This window comes from Maylandia zebra, linkage group LG6, assembly GCF_041146795.1.
Source record: "Maylandia zebra isolate NMK-2024a linkage group LG6, Mzebra_GT3a, whole genome shotgun sequence".
In the NCBI taxonomy this organism is placed as follows: domain Eukaryota; kingdom Metazoa; phylum Chordata; class Actinopteri; order Cichliformes; family Cichlidae; genus Maylandia; species Maylandia zebra.
This window is the reverse complement of record NC_135172.1, coordinates 37,292,370-37,310,622: the sequence shown is the minus strand read 5'-3', so window position 1 is coordinate 37,310,622 and position 18,253 is coordinate 37,292,370. Positions and strand designations below refer to the sequence as shown.

Sequence of the window (18,253 nt, the reverse complement as noted above, 5' to 3'; positions counted from 1 at the left end):
CTTTAGTATGTCTGTGGACTTATCAAAGAAACTGAAAACTAGATTACCACTGAGACAGAATACTAATGTGTGTTGTTCTATAAATACATGAATGTATGGAACCATCGCACAGGGGAACCAATGCCTTTACAGGCCCTGTCGGCAGGAACCAGCCTCACTTTGTGTGGAGTCACACCGGCTGCAGCACACTGCTCAGTGCTAGAACCACAAAGACTGCCACACATTCAAAAGGATATGCATCTAACATTCACAGGCATTAACACATAACATACTAACCTGTTGCACACAAACTGTGGCCATGGTTGGTTCTCTGGAGAAGCAGGACTTGAGGTAGCCCAAAATTTCCTCCACACACTAAAAGAAAAGAAAAAAAGGTTACTTCTTCTATTGATAAAGAAGAAGATTATCAATAAATTGGTTGTTAACAAGAAATGAACAAGACCCCTTGTTAAGGGATCGCACCAAACTTAACACTGAAAGACACTGAAATTCATCTTTACCTTCCCGATGTCATGAAGTGTGGCTAACTCCAGCAGCTGAGAAAGAACATCTAATGTAGCGCGCAGGAAACTTCCAAACTTTTCTTGGCTACTGTGAAGGTCCAACGTAACCTAGAAAACATTAGACCATCCATAAACCACCATACAGGCAGCAAAAATCTATTAAAATCATTTTAAGTTTAAACAAAGAAGTGTTCTGACCTTATAGTTGGCATGCGTAGCTTTGAGCACATCATGGAGCTTGAGGTAGGGAGGCAGGTGGTAGAAGTTGCCAAAGGTGGTCGATTTGTTTACAGTTGTTGAGCCTGTACTGTCTGTTGGCCTACCTGCTTAGAAAAACACTACTTAATATTCTGAGACTCACAGAGATGATCTGTACCCTTTTTTAAGCATGGTGAGGCATTTACCTGTGTTGGCCTCACTGCCTTTCTTTGGGCTCATAGGGGTGGCACTGGGGTCGGCAACCTCCTTCTCCTTGCCTTTCCTACGAATGGGACTGAGGGAGGGGGTGTTGCTCAAGGAGGGGAGAGTGGCCTATAAAGTTGGTATAGAATGCAACAACAGAACACAATATATCAGACATCCTGTGGATCAAACTTGTGGTAAAATGCACCTGAATGCATGGTGCCAAATATTTTCTTTCATGAGTCTGTTAAACCAAATAACTCTGCTTATCAAACGCACCTTCATTGCTGGTCCTGGTGGTGTATCATCCAACACATGGGCACAGATGTTGAGGACCTTCAGCAGATGGGAAAAGAGTTGCTCCACCATGACCACCAGGGAGCGTTCTGATAGCGCGGCCCAGGGTTCCTCCAACTTACTTGGGCCTCCACTACTGGTCCCACTGCTGCCTTCTTCCTCCCCAACCCAGGGATTGCGCATACATTTAGGAGCCACAGCTGAGAACATCATTAGGGTAGTGATGAATCAACAAATGTCAGAGTAAAACATCTTCATGTCATATTAAATTATATGTAAAATACCTGAAACTCTTGAAGTAAATTACCCACCAGCTATGAGGTTTCCAGAAAGTAACAGTGCATCCTGATGCGCAGAGAGATCCAGTGGAAACCAGGCAGAAGACAATAAGGAGAGCACTGTGTTGGCAATTCCTACAGTCAGAGTCCTCCGCTCTGCATCTGGTGCAGATGAGGTGGTTGAAGAGGCTGGAGCACTGCTAGGCTGTGATAAACTGCAGAAAGGAGTGAACAGACAGAAGGTAAGGGGAGTCTAGAGAAAGAGTTGAAATGATTATGTAAAAAAATGTATTAATCAGTGCAGCATACAAACCTGAGGGTTCTGCCCCTACTGCGGTTAAGACTAGAACGGGATGAAAAGTTGCTATTGGAGCTAACGTAGCCACAGTGCCAGCCTGTGCTCCAATTGCCCACTGGAAAATTTGAAGCTAGAAGGCACAAAGCCTCACAGCAGCCAAACTACAGAGAAGACAGCATGATAAATATTCAGATGTTATGAAACAAATGCCATAAACTTGCTTTAGAGCAGGCAAACAATGAGCTGAAAACCTACAGTTAGAGCTCTGGAGGTAGACGAGGTCAAAGCATGCGAGACGGCAGCAACTACTCTGGACAAGTTGTTCTCCAACGTGACATCAGAGATAGTGTTGGACATGTTGTAGCCTCGGTATGTCCTGGCGACAAAATTTTAAGTAATTATTCCAAGGTTCCCTCAGGAATTGTGTATTTAACTGCAAAATCTTATAAAAGCTTGTGGCTCAAATCATTTCTTATCACAAGAAAAATATGTCTGGGGTTGAAAATAGCTCTTATAATGAGTACAATAAGACACATTGTAATAAAAAAAGGATAACCAGGTCAACAAGGTTGAGAACTTCTTCATAGTAATATAGGCTAAGCTGACCTTTGATGAGGTACGAGATATACTGGAAGTGTGGGCGCGTGTGTACCTTGTGATTGTGCTAACTGTGAACTGGGATGGGGGTTGTGTCTCATGCATAAGCAGCTGCAGATAGACTGAACTCTGGTCTCGGGCGATTGCTACCACTGGGTCAACCTGGCCCTGGTCACAGTCATAGAACAACCTGGAAACTAGTCTGTAAAGAGACAGGAAGAGAGATATGACGAAAGTCAAAAAGGGCTTATTTACAGTCCACTACATAAAGAACATAGCACGTGCTATATGTGAAGAGGCATTTTACCTTCTGACCACAGAGGCAGCCACGTGCCGTACTCTTGGATCATCATCTCCCAACAGATGTATGACCACATCATTCAGGACTCTATCTTGCAGCCGCAGACGCTAGAGAAATGTAAACAAACAACACCAGTCAACAGCTGAATGCAGAAACCCAGAAAGGATATTTCAAAGAAAAGATCATTAAAAAAAAATTATCAGAAAATAACCTTACCCCAGTGTAGTGATGATCTCCTTTATGTAAAGTCTCAGTTTTCCTCTCCAAAAAATTAACTAATCTAAAACACGGGAAAAAGTAAAAAAAAAAACTTTAAAAAGCAATTATAGGTAATACAAAGTAAAGGCGAGCTTAAGTTTAAAGTTGAGTTATTATTATTTTTAGAAAACAGAGACTGTATATAACAGGCATCAGGATACAAAAGTATCCTACCGGAAGTCTAATTCTGCCAGAGTTTCCAAGAGCTCAGTGCGAACAAGCCAATAGCCGCAGTCCTTCAGCGCAAAGAGGTCAATCACCAACTGCAGGCCAATCTCACTCAGGGTACTGCTGCAAATAGTCGTGATGCAGTGCTGAAACAAAACACACACAAAAAACCAATGGGTCAGACTCACAAACAAAAGCACAGACACAAAAAAAGAACTTGAGGGACAAAGCAAGACAGAGATAGAGTAGAGATTACCAACACACTCACACAAAACCATCTTACCCTCACTGCAGAGCAAGCCATCTTGCAGGTGACAGAGGATTCATCTTTCAAAGTCTTCTGAAGCAAAGGCACCAAGTCCACCAGGGACAGTGGGTTACCTAGAGTACAGACAGACAGGTATGATAGGCATCTTTAAATACTCTCAATTCTTTGCAAAATGCAAGTAAGACAAAGACCAACACACAAACCTGTTGCACTCTGCACACTGGCCAGCCAAGTGTGTATGTTGAAACGTGTTTTGGTGAGCGCAGCCTGTATGATGGCTGCACATAGGATAGCTGTAGCTCCTCTAATCTGGGGGTCTCCATGGTCAATGAGGCCCAGGACATCACTAATATATTGTTGCTCTGAAAAGGTAAAAAAATAAAAATAAATAATAATAATAATAATAATAATAATAATAATAATAATAATAATAATAATAATGCCAAAAAGTGTTAAAAGACACACAAATACAGTTGTACAAATAAGTTACTATTCTGTAAATGAAAAATGCTTTCACTGTAACACATGTTGTGCAGAGCGCCTTCAAACAAGACATTTTTTTCCAAATCAGAGTATGAAATGCACATGTCAAAATGCAAGTAACAATAGCTGGAGTGTATTTAGCAACCGTGGCTCAGGGGGTTGGGAAGCGCATCTGTAACCGGAAGGTCGCTGGTTTGATCCCCGGGCTCTCTGTCCTGGTCGTTGTGTCCCTGGGAAAGACACTTTACCCTACTGCCTACTGGTGTTGGCCAGAGGGGCCGATGGCGCGATATGGCAGCCTCGCTTCTGTCAGTCTGCCCCAGGGCAGCTATGGCTACAACAGTAGCTTGGCTCCACCAGTGTGTGAATGCGAGAGTGAATGAATAGTGGATTTGTAAAGCGCTTTGGGTGCCTTGAAAAGCGCTATATAAATCCAATCCATCATTATTATTATTATTATAGTTTCAGTACTGGGAGCATACACACTGGTTTACTGTTGCACGTTACTTAGACATCTACTAGATAGGAGCAGTTTTTTGTTTTTTCCCCCCCAGTTCTTACCTACAACTGGAACGCCGTCCAGCGGCTCCAAATAGAGGGAGTTAAAGAAGGCTTCGGGATGCAGCGCTGCCGCTGCTCCAACACAGCTGAGAGCCAAGGCTTTCACACTTACTCGCACCTCTTTGTCAGGAATCAAGCCTGAAGAAACACAAAGCAAATAATAACACACACAGATGTCAAAAAGTCACAGGAACAAGCACAACTCCGATATATGAGAGGCCTGAGAGTAGAAGTTGTACTTTGCTGTTAGATATATTTTGACAATCAGATCAAGGAGTCAAATTTTCAGTTTCAAAACGAAAAAAAAAATTTTGGTATTGAGCAGAACACCCACTCACCATTTTTTTGTCCTGTTAGTAGGAAGGAAGCAGCAAGAAGCCGGACACAGTGCACTAGTGGCTCCGCACTGTGGTCTGTATAGTGCCCAATTGGACCTTTTATGCGTGATGGCTGACAGAAAAGCAGACAAGTGACATAATGTTAACCTTTCACTTCAACCATATATGACAAGCACGGAGAGTTTTAAGTCACTTTACCTTATTATCGGGCTCGGGTTCAGCAGGTTCATCCTTTGGTATGAAACGGTCCACACTGCTGTCTGAACCCTGCCGGTTGTGACCGCGGCCGTCGAAGAGATGAGGCTTGCTAAGAGCTATACACAGAAACAATAACCACCATTAAAGCTTTCTATTAGGCAGAGCCCATCTGCGTTTATGTGTGCATAGCTGTGTACACAAACGCACCAAGTGCTGACTGCAGGAATGGTTCTTGGGGTTCTTCTTGGGAGGAAGGTGCTGTTCCTTCATCTTCTTCATCCTGTAGTGTTCCAATCTGCATTCCAGAGTACTGACTCTCACTGCCATCCAGAACCTTATGCACACACAAGCACACACACACACACAAATCAATTAAAAAGAAACCATCTTCAGAAGGGAAAACTCAAATTCATAAATGTATTAGAACTGGCAGTTTGCCAAACTTTGAAATGTAACCGCATGCACATGATACCTAATAGTTTCGACTCACCGAGTTAGTTACTGGACAGAGGAAAACATAACAAATGACTAAAACTACAAATTAAATTTAAAAAAAAAAATTCCCCCATTAAACAGGTCTACTGAATCATGCTTGGGTCAACACAATTCACAGCAAATCAACTGCATACAGGAAAAAGCACAAGCTTAAAAAGTCAACAATCCAGAGGAAGACCAAGCTTTTGCTCCAACCTGACCCTGAAATGCTAACAATATTTTTTATTAAGCAGAACTACAGCTCTTCTAAAGTGCATGTTATTCTCTTAGTTTTGGTTTGCATGACTTCTGACAGTAAACCAGCTTGGTAAGAACAACTCTCCCTCACAAGATAAACCAATTTAATGGTACAATAAAAAAGAAGAGAGGAAAATGTGAATATTGTCTTATTCTCCAAGTTTGGCTGGAACAAAAGCCCGTCACAGCCTCTTCAAATGGTAGAGAGAACCAAATCTGAAGAATTACAACAACAACAAAAAAACAGTTGGCCTTCATGCCTCTCCTTTTGAACTTCACTCCAGGCCAGTCACACGGGATGTCAAAGCTGCTTGCTTTTATCAAAACGCATCTGATTTTCAGGAGGGAATACCTCAAAATGAGGGGGGAAAGAAAGGTGCATAATCTACTGTCGGTGACAACAGGAGGGGAAAAGAGGCAACAAGCTAGGAAAAGTCTTTGCATGGGTTGAGCCAACCAAAGGAGAAAGAATGAAGAAAGCCAAATGTATTGAAACAAGCAAGCCCATCCCAGTCTGTTCACTGTGTCCTGCAGGCTGACCTTGTCACTACTGCTGGAGGAGGGGGTGGTGGCATAGAAGGAGGAAGAGGAGGTGAAAGAAAATGAAGAAGACGAAGAGGAGGCAGTGTAGACAGATGAGTCGCTGTCTGCGGCATCGGGACCCTCAGTGGAAGCTGGCGAGGGTGGGGAAGGCTCAATCACCCGTGGCAATGAAGTGTGACTGGTACGAAGTGACTGGTACGAAGGATATAGGAAAGGGGGGGCAAGACCACAGAGGTAGAATTATTATGTAACAAAAGTTCTGTAGTCGGGGCCAGAAAGGCAGATTAACCTGACACTCCAGGTACAGCGGCAAAAATCTGCAAATTAAACTTTTTCTTAAGTAACATTTGAAAGAGTTAGAGTTTTATTAAATGAGTGGATGACAGAGTTAAAAATCTAAGATAGAAGTTTTTTTTGTTTTATTTTGCTTTGTTTTTATATGTACTAGATTTTAAAGAAAGTGTTGCATTATGCATATGCAGCCTTTATTGTTTCAAGTCCTGAATGCATCATCTAGGAATGATGCTCGTGATTTTTTTAACCTTAGGAACATGTTTTGCTGCTGATAAGAAAACTGGTTCCAGAAGAGTGAAAAAGATTGAAAAAGCATCCCCCAAAATAATCCTAACAGGAGAAACAGACCGTGAACTTAATCCACAACCAAGTCCAACAGTCAAAATTACTGTGTCATGATTAGGAGCATAATAAAAAGACAAAAAATTAATGACATAGAAAACAAGTCCAACTGCTTCTAAAAGCATAACTGGGGAAAATAAGACTTATCCGCTTCTCAGTCTGACGTCATTAGCTGTTTCCAGGTCCAAATTCCTCTTCAGTTCCCAAACTCAAACAAACACTGGGGCATCATTGAGAGTTAGAAACTGTCTAAATCCTTTCATCTTTGATAAAAATGATCAGTGTGGCTGCTCTACCGGTTTAACATCCAGGCATTCATGAAAAAACAGAATTTCTGAAGTTTACCAGAATTAGAAGTAGGCTGGGAGTTAGCTCGTTGGTTTCCATCTGAAGATAATGTACAATGTTCTGACCGAGGGATTTCTGAAAAACTAAAAACGCACAGCTCTGCTATCACGTCAGACATGAATGAAGACAGAAAACTGAACAGCGGCGACGTTTGTAGGGTTACTGAAGTTGGACTAGCTGGTATATAATAATGTGCTACGTTGTGGCTAGCTACAGCGCTATGGTTAGGGTAATATAGAAACACATTAGCATAGTGAAGCTGAAGGATAGACGCAGACTTTTTTTCCCCTCGGTAAATGTTAACGTGAGGTTCAGGGATGGGCAGAGACAAATGCAATCGCATGGCAGGAAAAATGCTGAAAACGAGCCAAACTTCAGTCAGAAGTGATGATCCATCTCCATCACGAGGTAAGTCATTAATATACTGCTGCATGGTTTGGATTACTAGCTGTGACAAATTCCTCATCCTCAGCTTCATGTACCTGTTCAAATCTTTATTAGCCTCAGGGTGACCTGATTCAAATATTTGGTGTCCAGCAAATCGTGAGCCAATAGGCTGTAGTTACATCGCAAGGTTTTAAAAACTGAGCTTTAAAATGTCCTGCAGATGAACACTAGCAATAAAAATCCAGAGAAGCCGACAGTGATCACTGACTATTTTTAGGGGCTTCTTCAGATTAAATTTAAGAAGATTCAAAGCATTAAAACACCATAAAAAGACAACAGCCTTAATAAACGCAGGGTAGTTTGTAAGCAGGGTTCATACATAATCACTTAACAACAAGATTGTGACTTATTAATGTTAGCATTATAGTTGAACACTTAAGGATTTCATGTTCCTTTTTTCCTGCACAAAAGATTTAAGGATAAAAACTGATCTTCTTGAAAGTATTTCTAGCTGCTACTCTGATAAGCTGCTTTTTATCTTTTAAAAAGTCTTCAGAAAGAAATGCTAGTGCAAAGGAAGTTGTTTTGTAATCACCTCCTGTTAATATGCTACTCAATATCACTACTGGAAGAAATATTTATTCTCAGGGACAAAGAAATATATTTGACCCCAAAATCTTTTACAATCAATTTAATTCATTTTAAATGTAATGTTATTTTTAGCACCAGTTCATAACAATCTCATGGATTGTTATAGAATATTACAGGAGCATTCCCACCTCTGAAGAACTGAGCGGTAGTGGTGGTGAAGAGAGGAACACCATCTACCACAAGTCTTCAGGAAATCGAGGGGGATAATAAAGTTGTGTAATCACCAATATTACCAATATTCCACTAATGTTGAAGAAAATAAGATGTTTTCAGTGGGATACAGGTTTCGTAACTCATCCAAGTGACTCAATAAACTACATCTAGATCAACAGAATCAACGTTCTGGGAAGTGAAGCATCATTTTCAAACCAAGAAAAATGCCATCAGAGACACAAAGGTTCAGAGGTAATTAATGGATTGCATGGTAATTAAATCCATCATTGTCTAGGGAAGCACACTGTTCATTTTATTCAACAGAAACCCACACAATTACTGGATGTACAAGCTGTAGTCTCAAATAAAATTAGCCATGTGCAGTCCTACCCAGTCAACTTACCAGTTCTGCTACATCCGAAGGGGTGACAGCTGAGTCCGGTCCCTCTGTGGTGGTTTGGGAGGAGTCGCTGGGTGGAAGTGAGCGATCATTAGTGCCTAGCAGTGTCCCACTTTCTCCTAGAGGCCCTCCCTCTGGAGTCGCATTCTCTGGGGTGGTGTAGTCAGCAGTCTCTGGGGTAACATTTGCCCCACCACTGGAGCTCCGACTCAGCATTTCCTCCTCGTTGTCATTGGGTGACTCTGGAGTGCCTGATGTAGATGTCCCACCTCCGCCACCACCCTGTTCTGAGGAGGCACTGAGGTCCACAGAATCACCAGGCTGCAGAGCATGCTGGGAAGACCGAGGCTGTTCAGTGATGATGTCCACCTGGGCTGCAGAAGAGCCGTCTGCACCAACAACTGATGCTAAAGTAAGAAACACACAGAAGCTTTATTTTTGCTCCACATACTTACACTGTGAAATTAGGAACACAGTCAAAGTTGACATAAACTTGATAATTTGCATCTCACCTGTGAAAGCACCAGTTGTGACCTCAGTCCTCTCAGGGTCATCCTCCAACCCATCCTCCTCTCCAGAGAGCATTTTACCTGGAAATAACAGGTTTATTGTCAATATGAATCTGTAAGATTAACAGCAGTTTAAAAAAAGGAAAGGCACTCAAACCTAAGTGTGGTGATTTACTTTAAATTGAGTACAAGAATAAAATTTAGATATACAGGGATAATAATATGTAATTTTAGGCAAGTCCACGGCCTTTAGTGCCTCACAGTTGAAGGTAAACTTGTTCAAGCCCTGATTGGCACATCTGAGAGAGGAAAGAGGTGAACAGAGGAGATAAACAGACTAGTCACCTCTCTGTTTCCTGAGAAGGAGTGGACTGCAGGAAGACCCTCCCCCCGCTGCAAAAGGCATGAAAACAGGAAGCAGAAATAGAAGTTGAGGAGTAGGAAAGTAGTACAGGCTCAGAGAAGCTTATAAGAAACAGAAACTATTATTTAAGGATGTCAGAAAATTAGTTAAAATGCAAAGAAAAAGGCCATGAATAAAAGAAGAGGCTAGGGTGGAACCCCAACACAGTTTGTCCATGCGGTTCCCTGGCAAAGTCAGCATAAGTGAATGAATTATAAACTAGTTGAAACAGATAAAAATCGTGTCTCTAGAGCTGGTTAACTGTGTAAATATTTCTAGACACATATCTAAAGGGATGATAAAAAGCACTGTTTAGATAGTATTAGTCAATTCATGTGATTACCAATGAATTCAAGGATGCTGCCAGAACGTGAGCGGTTCTCAGTGTCCTGACGAAAAACGGTGGCATGTGGGATGCTACCAGCAGTAATGAGCATATGCAGAAGCTCTGGTGGGGGAGTCCTGAAGACCTGCTGCAGCAGCTCCAGAGCAGCTGTGACCACATTGTGATCCCAGTGCTGTGTGTAGTGTAGGGTTAGCTCATACACCTTTAAAAGACATGCATACAGAATTATTGCACATCCAATTATACAAGTGTATACAAACTCTTTTTTCATATTTAAACACAAACAAATTCCATCTCACCTGCAGCAGTTGTTCGGGTGTTGGCTGTACATCAGCTTCCTTTCTCATGACACCAAAGCTTCCTTTAAGACTAGTGGAGTTGACATGCTGCTGCAGCAGAGGCATCAGGTAACGAAGGGTTAGCAGCACCCCCAGTATTAGATGGCTGGGGTGTTCATCATCCACCGGAACCAACAGACCTGGAAAAAGGCGAAAAGGGCAAAAATTCTAAATTAGCTCACATATTTTAACACAAATGAGCTTAGTAAAATGTAAAAGGGTAGAAAAGACATGCCCAAGGTCTGTGCTTGACAGTGAGCCAGTGTGCAACCTACCCAGAAGCACATTAAGGAGCCAGGTGTAGAAGTAGCTGGTGCGTCTGGAGTGCTGGCAAATACTAACAGCTGAACTGGCTGCTGTCCGTCTAATGGTCGGGGAGCTGGACTTCAGATTAGCCACAAATGCCTTCAGCAGCACCTAAAACAGAAATAGTTGGATGATGTTAAAAAAAATAAAAAAATAAAAAAATAAAAAAAAAAAGAGTTTCCACTGGCCTATGATTTTTTTTTCTACTTTAGCACACAATCAGCAGGTGAATACCTTGATTTCACCATCATTGGCAAAGTGTCCCAGGGCAGACATGATCTTGGGCATTGCTGTAGCAAGTGTCTCCTGCACAGTCTCTTCCTGCCGCTTTGTGATTCTGGTGAGGCACGGCAACAGGTTGACCAGGTAAGGTCTGTGCCATAAGGGAGAGAGAAGAAGTATACATGAAGTAGAAGCAAAACAAAAATATGCATATGCAAGTAAAAAAAGCACAGATGATACTTTGATGTTGTCCCCACAAAAGCAGCAGATTATAAAATAAGACATGTTGTGGATAATGGTTTAAAAAAAAAAAAGTAAAAATATTATAAGTTTGCATACCTGCATTTCTGCGGTCTGATGAGGTGGGCAAGCTCAGCAAACCTCCATAAAGCTGCCCTCAGACTCCGAGAGGCACCATTCTATTGAGCCACACAAGCACTGATATTACCATGTCTAATATCTGACCGTACTTTCTCTAAAGAAACGTCAAACAATTTCTTTTCACATCTAACACTGGCCTATAGTCTGAGAGTAAAGACATATAAGGTGTATTACAAAATGCTCACTTTACAACCCCATGCCTTACCTTTTTAATTTCTTTGTACAATTCCAGCTGCAGTCTAGGCAAGTTGGAGTCCATCAGTGCCTGAAAATTATCAAAATGAATGATTAACACTACCACCAACAACACCAAACTTATTTTGACAATTTTTGTCATTAATATTCTTATTCATTTGTCCCATCTTGCAGATTTTGCTCACTTTGATTATTTTGTTCAGGCACTCATCGGCTACCATCCGAACATCTGATTCACTGTCATCACTGCAGAGCAGGAACATCTCCATGGCAATGCCAAGCAGTTTCTGAAACTCTGGAGATGTTCTATTCCCAGGACCAGAGAGAGGAAAAGCCAAAAATATATAATTTTTTTCCCTTTCTCAAACTGTTAACCCCCTAGCATAAACTCATAAAACTTAGGTGCAATAAGTTTTTTTTCAAAAAGGACATTACAGAAAAGAAAAATATATATATGTAAAGACGAACATGTCCCCACTTCATTCCCAAAATACAAAAGTGAAACCAAATATCACAGAAATCAGTGAAATCAGATGTAAAATCACTACTGAAGAAGCTCTGGTTGCAAATGACATCACCCTGCACCTCAGACATGCTTTACAGAAAAGCTATCTTACCGTTTATACAGTTAGTGAAGGTGATAGGAAACCCTAAAAGAATATAAAAAGATATGACTCACACCAACACATATTTAGATCAAATAACAAGGAATACCTCAGTGACTGAGCCACAATGTTTTCACATATTGTCAGACAGTGGGTCACCCTGTCCTTCTTTGTGGCAGCTTGCTCTTTTTTTCTGTGGAAGATAAGACAAAATGCAAAAGATGACGTGAGTGTGTGTGTGCACAAAGAAAGACTGAATTTAGGTATCTTGCTTATAGCCAAGGAATGCAGTGATTAAAATAATAACTATAAGTCAGAGCCATCCCCTACAACTGTATTCCTTACGCACTGATCCCATCAATTCACTTCTTTACAAGCTATATAAATGAATTCCTATCCCTGTGTTTCAACCAACAACGGACTAGATCTGTAAAACTTCTTGGAGATGAAGCAAGTGCAGGAAGCCCCGCTATGTTCATCATTCCATTCATAACCGTTTGCATAAGCAGTTTAAATATTATTATGAAACTCAATGTCCTCTGCTACTGAATACACAAAATTACGTCCTTGAAATTGATCCTCCTGACCCTTTCACGTGTTCTTGGCATCAGCCTTCTGTGTTAGCCATCATTCAGCTGTTCTGATCCTAAAATCAGGCTAGCAAACAATCAGATCGCGTTAGGATAGCGAGCATCGCTAAGCAGCGATCTAAAGCATGGCAACAAGTGGACCTAAATGGGCTGAGAAGTATGAATAACACCTTAGCCTCATTCCCAGTTTACGTTTTAGTGCAGCTGACTTAAAGCCATCTATTAAACGTTGGTTATCTACCCGAAATGGACCGACGCTGCTAGCACGATAAGCTAAGGGTCTAGCCTAACGGCTCCTCGCCTCCTATTCTGTCACCGCTGGACAAAAATCAACTTACTGCCTCTGAGCGAGCTCCTCGGCGGTCGGTGGTCCCTGCTGCTGCTGGAATGACTTCAGAGACTCAAAGGCCTTCATCAATTTCTCCATGGTGGCCATTTTAGTAATCTACAATAAGCAAGCTTGCTTGACGAGCTAATATTTACTATGTGAGCTAACTAGCTAGCAGAGTAGAGGCAAGTTAACGTTTGCGCACGTAGAGAGCAAGAGGTGCGTAGTGCGGCGAGAGTGCTAACACTGCTCGCGACAGCTACCACCAGCTCTCCGCCTTGTCTTCTCGGAGAGCGCCACTTATTCTTTCACACTACTATTCCTAAATAAATCAAATGCAGGTTGATAATAAGCCATCTTTGATGCAGCATTGCGTTTTCCCACCAATCACACCAGGAAGTAGCTTGTGTGACAGGTTTACCGAGAGGGGAAGGGTGCAACGTCAGCAGCCAGAGTCCGGATTTTTGTTGAGTGGCTTTAGAAAGAACCAATACGACACTGTGATTTTTTTTTCTTTTGTTGTTATTGTTGCAGTCACGAGACCGCTGAAATCTGGAGTGCAGGACAGATTTGTTCAAGTGTAATTTACAAGTATTGACTTTAGTGTGTGCGCTGATAACAGTGGGTGTCAACTGATAAGAGAGCGTAGGAAGGAAAAACAAATGCACTGAAACCAGCCCCTCCTGACACAGTTATTCGATCATTTATTCATTTGTTAGTGCTATGATCTCTGACAAATTGGAAGAAGCAGGTAATGAATGGAACAAAGGTAGGTCTAATGGCATAAACTTTAAGTATTTTACTCCGGATTTCGTTTCTTTTTTATTATTATTATTTTTTTCAGATCAAACTAATTTCAATATTAGACAAATATAACCCAAATGAATACAAAATGCTGTTTAAATGATTATTTCATTTATTAAGGGAGGAAAAGCCACCCAAATCTACCTGCTCCCTAAACCTAATAACTGGTTCCCTTTCAGTCGATTCACTCGGTACAACACATAAGTATGGGATATCACGCCCTCGCGTGTCCTGGCTGAAGAAACCTTTATTCACGCCTTTACGGCAGATGACGTGTGATGACACGCGCAAGGCCCCGCCCGCACATATAGCCGCTGCCATCACCGTCATCCCTCAGTTCTTACGCTCTTCACCTCGCTGAGAACACCTCTGCTGAGTTGGGCTAGCTAGCTACTGCTAGTTAGCTCCGTTGTCTGCCAACTTGAACCTAGCTTAACTGCCCCTGTTGGTGTTAGCCTCCACCGCCCAGCTGGTGCGTAGGCTGCCCGCGGAGCGCTATTTTCAAGTTTTTCTTGTGCAGCGTTTCGCTTTGCGTTTTGGGAATGGACTCCAAACCGAAGCGAGCAAAGCAGAAATCTTCTGTTCGCCCCTGTCCTCAGGGATGTGGTTTCTCTTTGCACGACAGCGACCAGCACGATGCCTGCCCTGTCTGCCTGGGGATCGTCCACGCTAGGAGAGCGTTGACGGAGCCCGAAGCTTGTGCGTTTTGTCGCCAGCTCCGACGCTCGACCCTGGAAAGACGGGTGACGTTTGTGGAAAGAGTGCTGGGACGCTCGGCTGTCGCACGGCATGACCCTCTTCTTTCCGAGTCTGGAGCCCCGGCTTCGTCCGAGTCCGAAGACGAAAATTTTCAGGTCGATGTCCCCGCGATTAGCTGGGCTGACCACATGGAATACGTTGACGGGTTAGCCGATGACGGACCGGAACCATGCAGGAGCGCTGACGGGCTTCAGCCTGGGTTGAAGCCCGCCAGCGCTCCCCAGGAAGACGATGACGTGCTGGACATCGGCCTGGACATCCATGGTTTGTCGGAGGATGAGCAGGAGAGCTCATTGTCGACCCAATATGCCGCCGCTGCTGCGCCGGTCGGCCACGATGACACCTCTCTTTTCTCCCTGTTTCGCCGTGCCGCTGAGAAGCTGCAGGTGGACTGGCCCTCTCCTCCACCAGCTCGGAAGCCGTCGCGGTTTGCGGGTTTTTTCCTTCCACCGGAGCCCGCAACGGCCAAAAACTGCCTCCCCATGTTCCCAGACTTTCTCTGCGAGCTAACAGCGTCATGGGACAAACCTCTGTCTACCCGCGTCACTGTGCCCGGCTATGGACAGTACATGGAATTGGACGGCGCCGAGGGAGCTGGTTTAGCTAACCCACCCCCTATGGAGCCGTCTCTGGCTGCTTATCTGGCCCCGTCCCATAACCATGGTGTCGGTGGCCCCGCAACTCTGCCGTCCAAGCACTGCAGATTCTCGGCCTCGCAGCTGGAGAAGATTTATCGGGCTCAGGCCGGCACCGCTCGAGCCATGAGCTCCGTCACCATGCTCCAGACGTACCAAGCAATGTGCCTGGCGGAGCTTGGATCGCTGGTTCCGGAGGACAGCCCGCTGTCACCTCTTCTTAACGAGGTTAGAGTCACCACGGATTACATCCTCCGTGCGTCTCGCTGTGCAGCGCTCTCCCTGGGCAGAGGGATGGCTTCGACAGTGGTGGCGCAGAGGCACCTGTGGCTGACCCTCTCCGACGTCCCTGATAGAGACAGAGCTGTGTATCTGGACGCACCAGCGTCTGCGGCTGGGTTATTCGGACATTCACTTGAAGCCATTCAGGCTAGATTCGATCTGAGGAAGAAGCAGACGGAAGCTCTGCGCGACATCATCCCCAGACGCCAGCCCAAGCCCACTGCTAGCTCTCACAGGCCCGCCGCTCCTCTGACAGCTGGCAAGAGACCGGCGCCCACTGCTGGAGTGGGAGGGCCGCCGGCGAGAGCACGTACTCCGGCCCGAGCTCCACGCCAGTCGGCCTGGGGCAAAGGCCGGGAGACGCAGGGAGACGCTGCTCTTACCCCTCTGTTGCCGCACAAGAGGTGCCGCTTAAGTTCTGTTCAGGTTGTCAGCCCCAGAAGGCGCTGCACTTCCCTATCGCGGTCTCCCAAGCACATAACCCCTGCACACGGTTCAGATGTGTTGAATGTTCAAGCGACCACATCGAGTGTTCCCGCTGTTTTTCATTGTTATGCCCCGGAAAAGGTGCACCCAACAAAATGTATAAATGTACATGTTCCCATGTTGCAATCAATAAAGAGTGTTGTTTACTCTCAAACAATCTCAAATGCTCAACCTGCAGGCGAAATGAGCCAGGTCAGGCAGGGGATGCAGTCCCCTGCAGACACACTGGGGGGCGACGGCGCCCCGCCGTCAGTGCTGCAGGCCAGCCGGCTGGCTGCTCACTTCCCTCAGTGGCGCGCTTGCGCCCCCTCTCCGTGGGTGCTGCAAACCGTTGCCATGGGTTACCGGTTGCAGTTCCGGGTCAAGCCGCCTCGTTTCCAAAGAGTCGTGAACACGATTGTCAACCCCGAGGCAGCCTTGGTACTCAGAGAGGAAATACAGGCGCTATTACAGAAGAGAGCAATACGGGTGGTCCCCGCTTCGGAGACGGACAAAGGTTGGTACAGCCGTTATTTTGTCATTCCGAAGAAAGGGGGAGGGCTTCGTCCCATCCTCGACCTGCGAGTCTTGAACACGTACCTGCGAACGTACAGGTTCAGGATGCTAACACTCAGACAGCTCCTGAGTGCAGTCGGCCCGGGAGATTGGTTTGCGACAATCGATCTAACAGATGCTTATTTTCATGTCGCTATACACCCGAAACACAGGCAGTTTCTGAGGTTTGCGTTCGAGGGCGTAGCCTACGAATACCTAGTGCTGCCGTTCGGGCTGTCGCTCGCTCCCCGCACCTTTACGAAATGTGCCGAGGCAGCGCTAGCGCCCCTCAGGAAGAGGGGCATCCGCATCTTGGCCTACCTGGACGACTGGGCTCTCGTGGCTTGCTCCAGAGAACAGGCGGAGACGCAGCTGTCGCGGGTTCTGTCACACATTCAGACACTGGGGTTCTCTGTGAACTTTCAGAAGAGCTCGCTAATCCCAGGTCAACAGATCGCTTTTCTCGGTCTGGAAATATGCTCTCTTTCCAGCCGCGCACGGTTGTCAGAGCACAGAGTGGCCGCGTTTCATCGCTGCCTCGCTCAATTTCAGCTGGGACGCAGACTGCGTTTCCAGACGATATTGCGCTTGTTGGGCATGATGGCATCTATGATCGCCGTAGTGCCGCTTGGGCTGTTGAAAATGAGAGCGTTTCAACGCTGGACTCTCTCTCACCGTTTGTGTGCTTCGCGTCACCTCCGGAGGAGGCTGCCGGTAACTGCGTCTTGCATGCTAGCTCTCCGTCCTTGGAGGGAGCCCGGGCTACTGCACCAGGGCTCTCGGATTGGGAGGGTGTTGTGTCGCAAGGTGGTGTCCACAGATGCTTCCCTAAGTGGGTGGGGAGCGCTGTGCGAGGGTGCGTCAGTGAGAGGGATCTGGTCCGCGGCTCAGCGCCAGCTGCACATCAACCACTTAGAGCTGTTGGCAGTGTTCTTAGCTCTAAAGCGTTTCCGTCCAGTCCTGCAGGGCCAGCATGTCTTAGTCAGGACGGACAATTCAACAGTGGTGTCTTATATAAACAGGCAGGGAGGAACACGCTCTCTTCCCCTGTTGCAGCTGTCTCGCTCTCTGCTGTTATGGTGCAGTGTTCATTTTCTGACTCTAAGAGCCACCCATGTCCCGGGCCACCTGAACCTGGGGCCGGACCTTCTCTCCAGGGGGGGTCCTCTGGTGAGAGAATGGAGGTTACACCCTTCAATAGTGGCTCAGATTTGGGATCTATTTGGCGAGGCGCAAATAGATCTTTTTGCTTCCAGGGTGAATGCGCACTGCCCCCTGTACTTCTCCATAATCGACCACGATGCACCCTTGGGCTTGGACGCGCTAGCGCACCAATGGCCAGACGTGCTCCTGTATGCATTTCCCCCAGTGGAAATGATATCTCCAATTCTGGAGAGGGTGCGTCGGCATTCCCTCTCTCTGATCCTGGTGGCCCCTTGGTGGCCCGCGAAGTCGTGGTATGCAGAAATAATCAGCCTGCTTGCAGCAAGTCCTTGGCAGCTTCCTCTCCGCAGGGATCTCCTCTCTCAGGCGGGGGGGGAAGTGTTTCATCCGCGCCCGGATCTGTGGCACCTTCATGCTTACCTGCTGAGAGGTTAAACTTGGTTGCTAAGGGTCTGCCACCTAGTGTGGTAGCGACGATTCAGAGCGCCAGGGCCTCGTCTACTAGAGGCTTGTACGCTTACAAATGGCGAGCCTTCGAGCGATGGTGCCAGGACCGCCACACTCTC

General features: G+C 45.3%; 2 protein-coding genes and 1 non-coding gene across 12 annotated transcripts in view; 1 reads left to right on the top strand and 2 right to left on the bottom strand.

The window, feature by feature from the left end:
* Nucleotides 1-13,436, bottom strand: part of htt (huntingtin) — a 33,811-nt gene extending 20,375 nt beyond the window's left edge. For 4 of the 10 annotated variants that reach the window (XM_076885195.1, XM_076885197.1, XM_076885196.1 and 1 more), the window contains exons 1-31: nt 13,034-13,436; nt 12,215-12,298; nt 11,686-11,806; nt 11,511-11,570; nt 11,264-11,343; nt 10,937-11,075; nt 10,672-10,813; nt 10,358-10,536; nt 10,056-10,260; nt 9,655-9,702; nt 9,313-9,390; nt 8,804-9,207; nt 6,223-6,417; nt 5,158-5,284; nt 4,951-5,066; nt 4,753-4,864; nt 4,415-4,552; nt 3,574-3,732; nt 3,386-3,483; nt 3,109-3,248; nt 2,893-2,956; nt 2,683-2,783; nt 2,431-2,577; nt 2,034-2,154; nt 1,794-1,939; nt 1,514-1,695; nt 1,185-1,402; nt 908-1,034; nt 702-826; nt 501-611; nt 277-354 (exon numbers count right to left, since the gene is read on the bottom strand). In XM_076885195.1, the coding sequence (XP_076741310.1) occupies nt 277-354; nt 501-611; nt 702-826; nt 908-1,034; nt 1,185-1,402; nt 1,514-1,695; nt 1,794-1,939; nt 2,034-2,154; nt 2,431-2,577; nt 2,683-2,783; nt 2,893-2,956; nt 3,109-3,248; nt 3,386-3,483; nt 3,574-3,732; nt 4,415-4,552; nt 4,753-4,864; nt 4,951-5,066; nt 5,158-5,284; nt 6,223-6,417; nt 8,804-9,207; nt 9,313-9,390; nt 9,655-9,702; nt 10,056-10,260; nt 10,358-10,536; nt 10,672-10,813; nt 10,937-11,075; nt 11,264-11,343; nt 11,511-11,570; nt 11,686-11,806; nt 12,215-12,298; nt 13,034-13,131 (4,143 nt within the window). In that variant the 5' untranslated portion in view covers nt 13,132-13,436. The remainder of the gene's footprint in view (nt 1-276; nt 355-500; nt 612-701; nt 827-907; nt 1,035-1,184; nt 1,403-1,513; nt 1,696-1,793; nt 1,940-2,033; nt 2,155-2,430; nt 2,578-2,682; nt 2,784-2,892; nt 2,957-3,108; nt 3,249-3,385; nt 3,484-3,573; nt 3,733-4,414; nt 4,553-4,752; nt 4,865-4,950; nt 5,067-5,157; nt 5,285-6,222; nt 6,418-8,803; nt 9,208-9,312; nt 9,391-9,654; nt 9,703-10,055; nt 10,261-10,357; nt 10,537-10,671; nt 10,814-10,936; nt 11,076-11,263; nt 11,344-11,510; nt 11,571-11,685; nt 11,807-12,214; nt 12,299-13,033) is intronic. The other 6 variants (XM_076885199.1, XM_076885201.1, XM_076885202.1 and 3 more) reach the window with 3 other exon arrangements.
* LOC111501268 (small Cajal body-specific RNA 14) lies at nt 91-220 on the bottom strand. The gene has a single exon (XR_002721453.3).
* Nucleotides 13,437-14,153: 717 nt separating the features above from the next.
* On the top strand, nt 14,154-18,253 carry LOC143419055 (uncharacterized). Its single transcript, XM_076885194.1, has one exon. It carries the CDS (start codon nt 14,370-14,372, stop codon nt 18,120-18,122), a length of 3,753 nt encoding a protein of 1,250 aa, XP_076741309.1. The 5' UTR covers nt 14,154-14,369; the 3' UTR covers nt 18,123-18,253.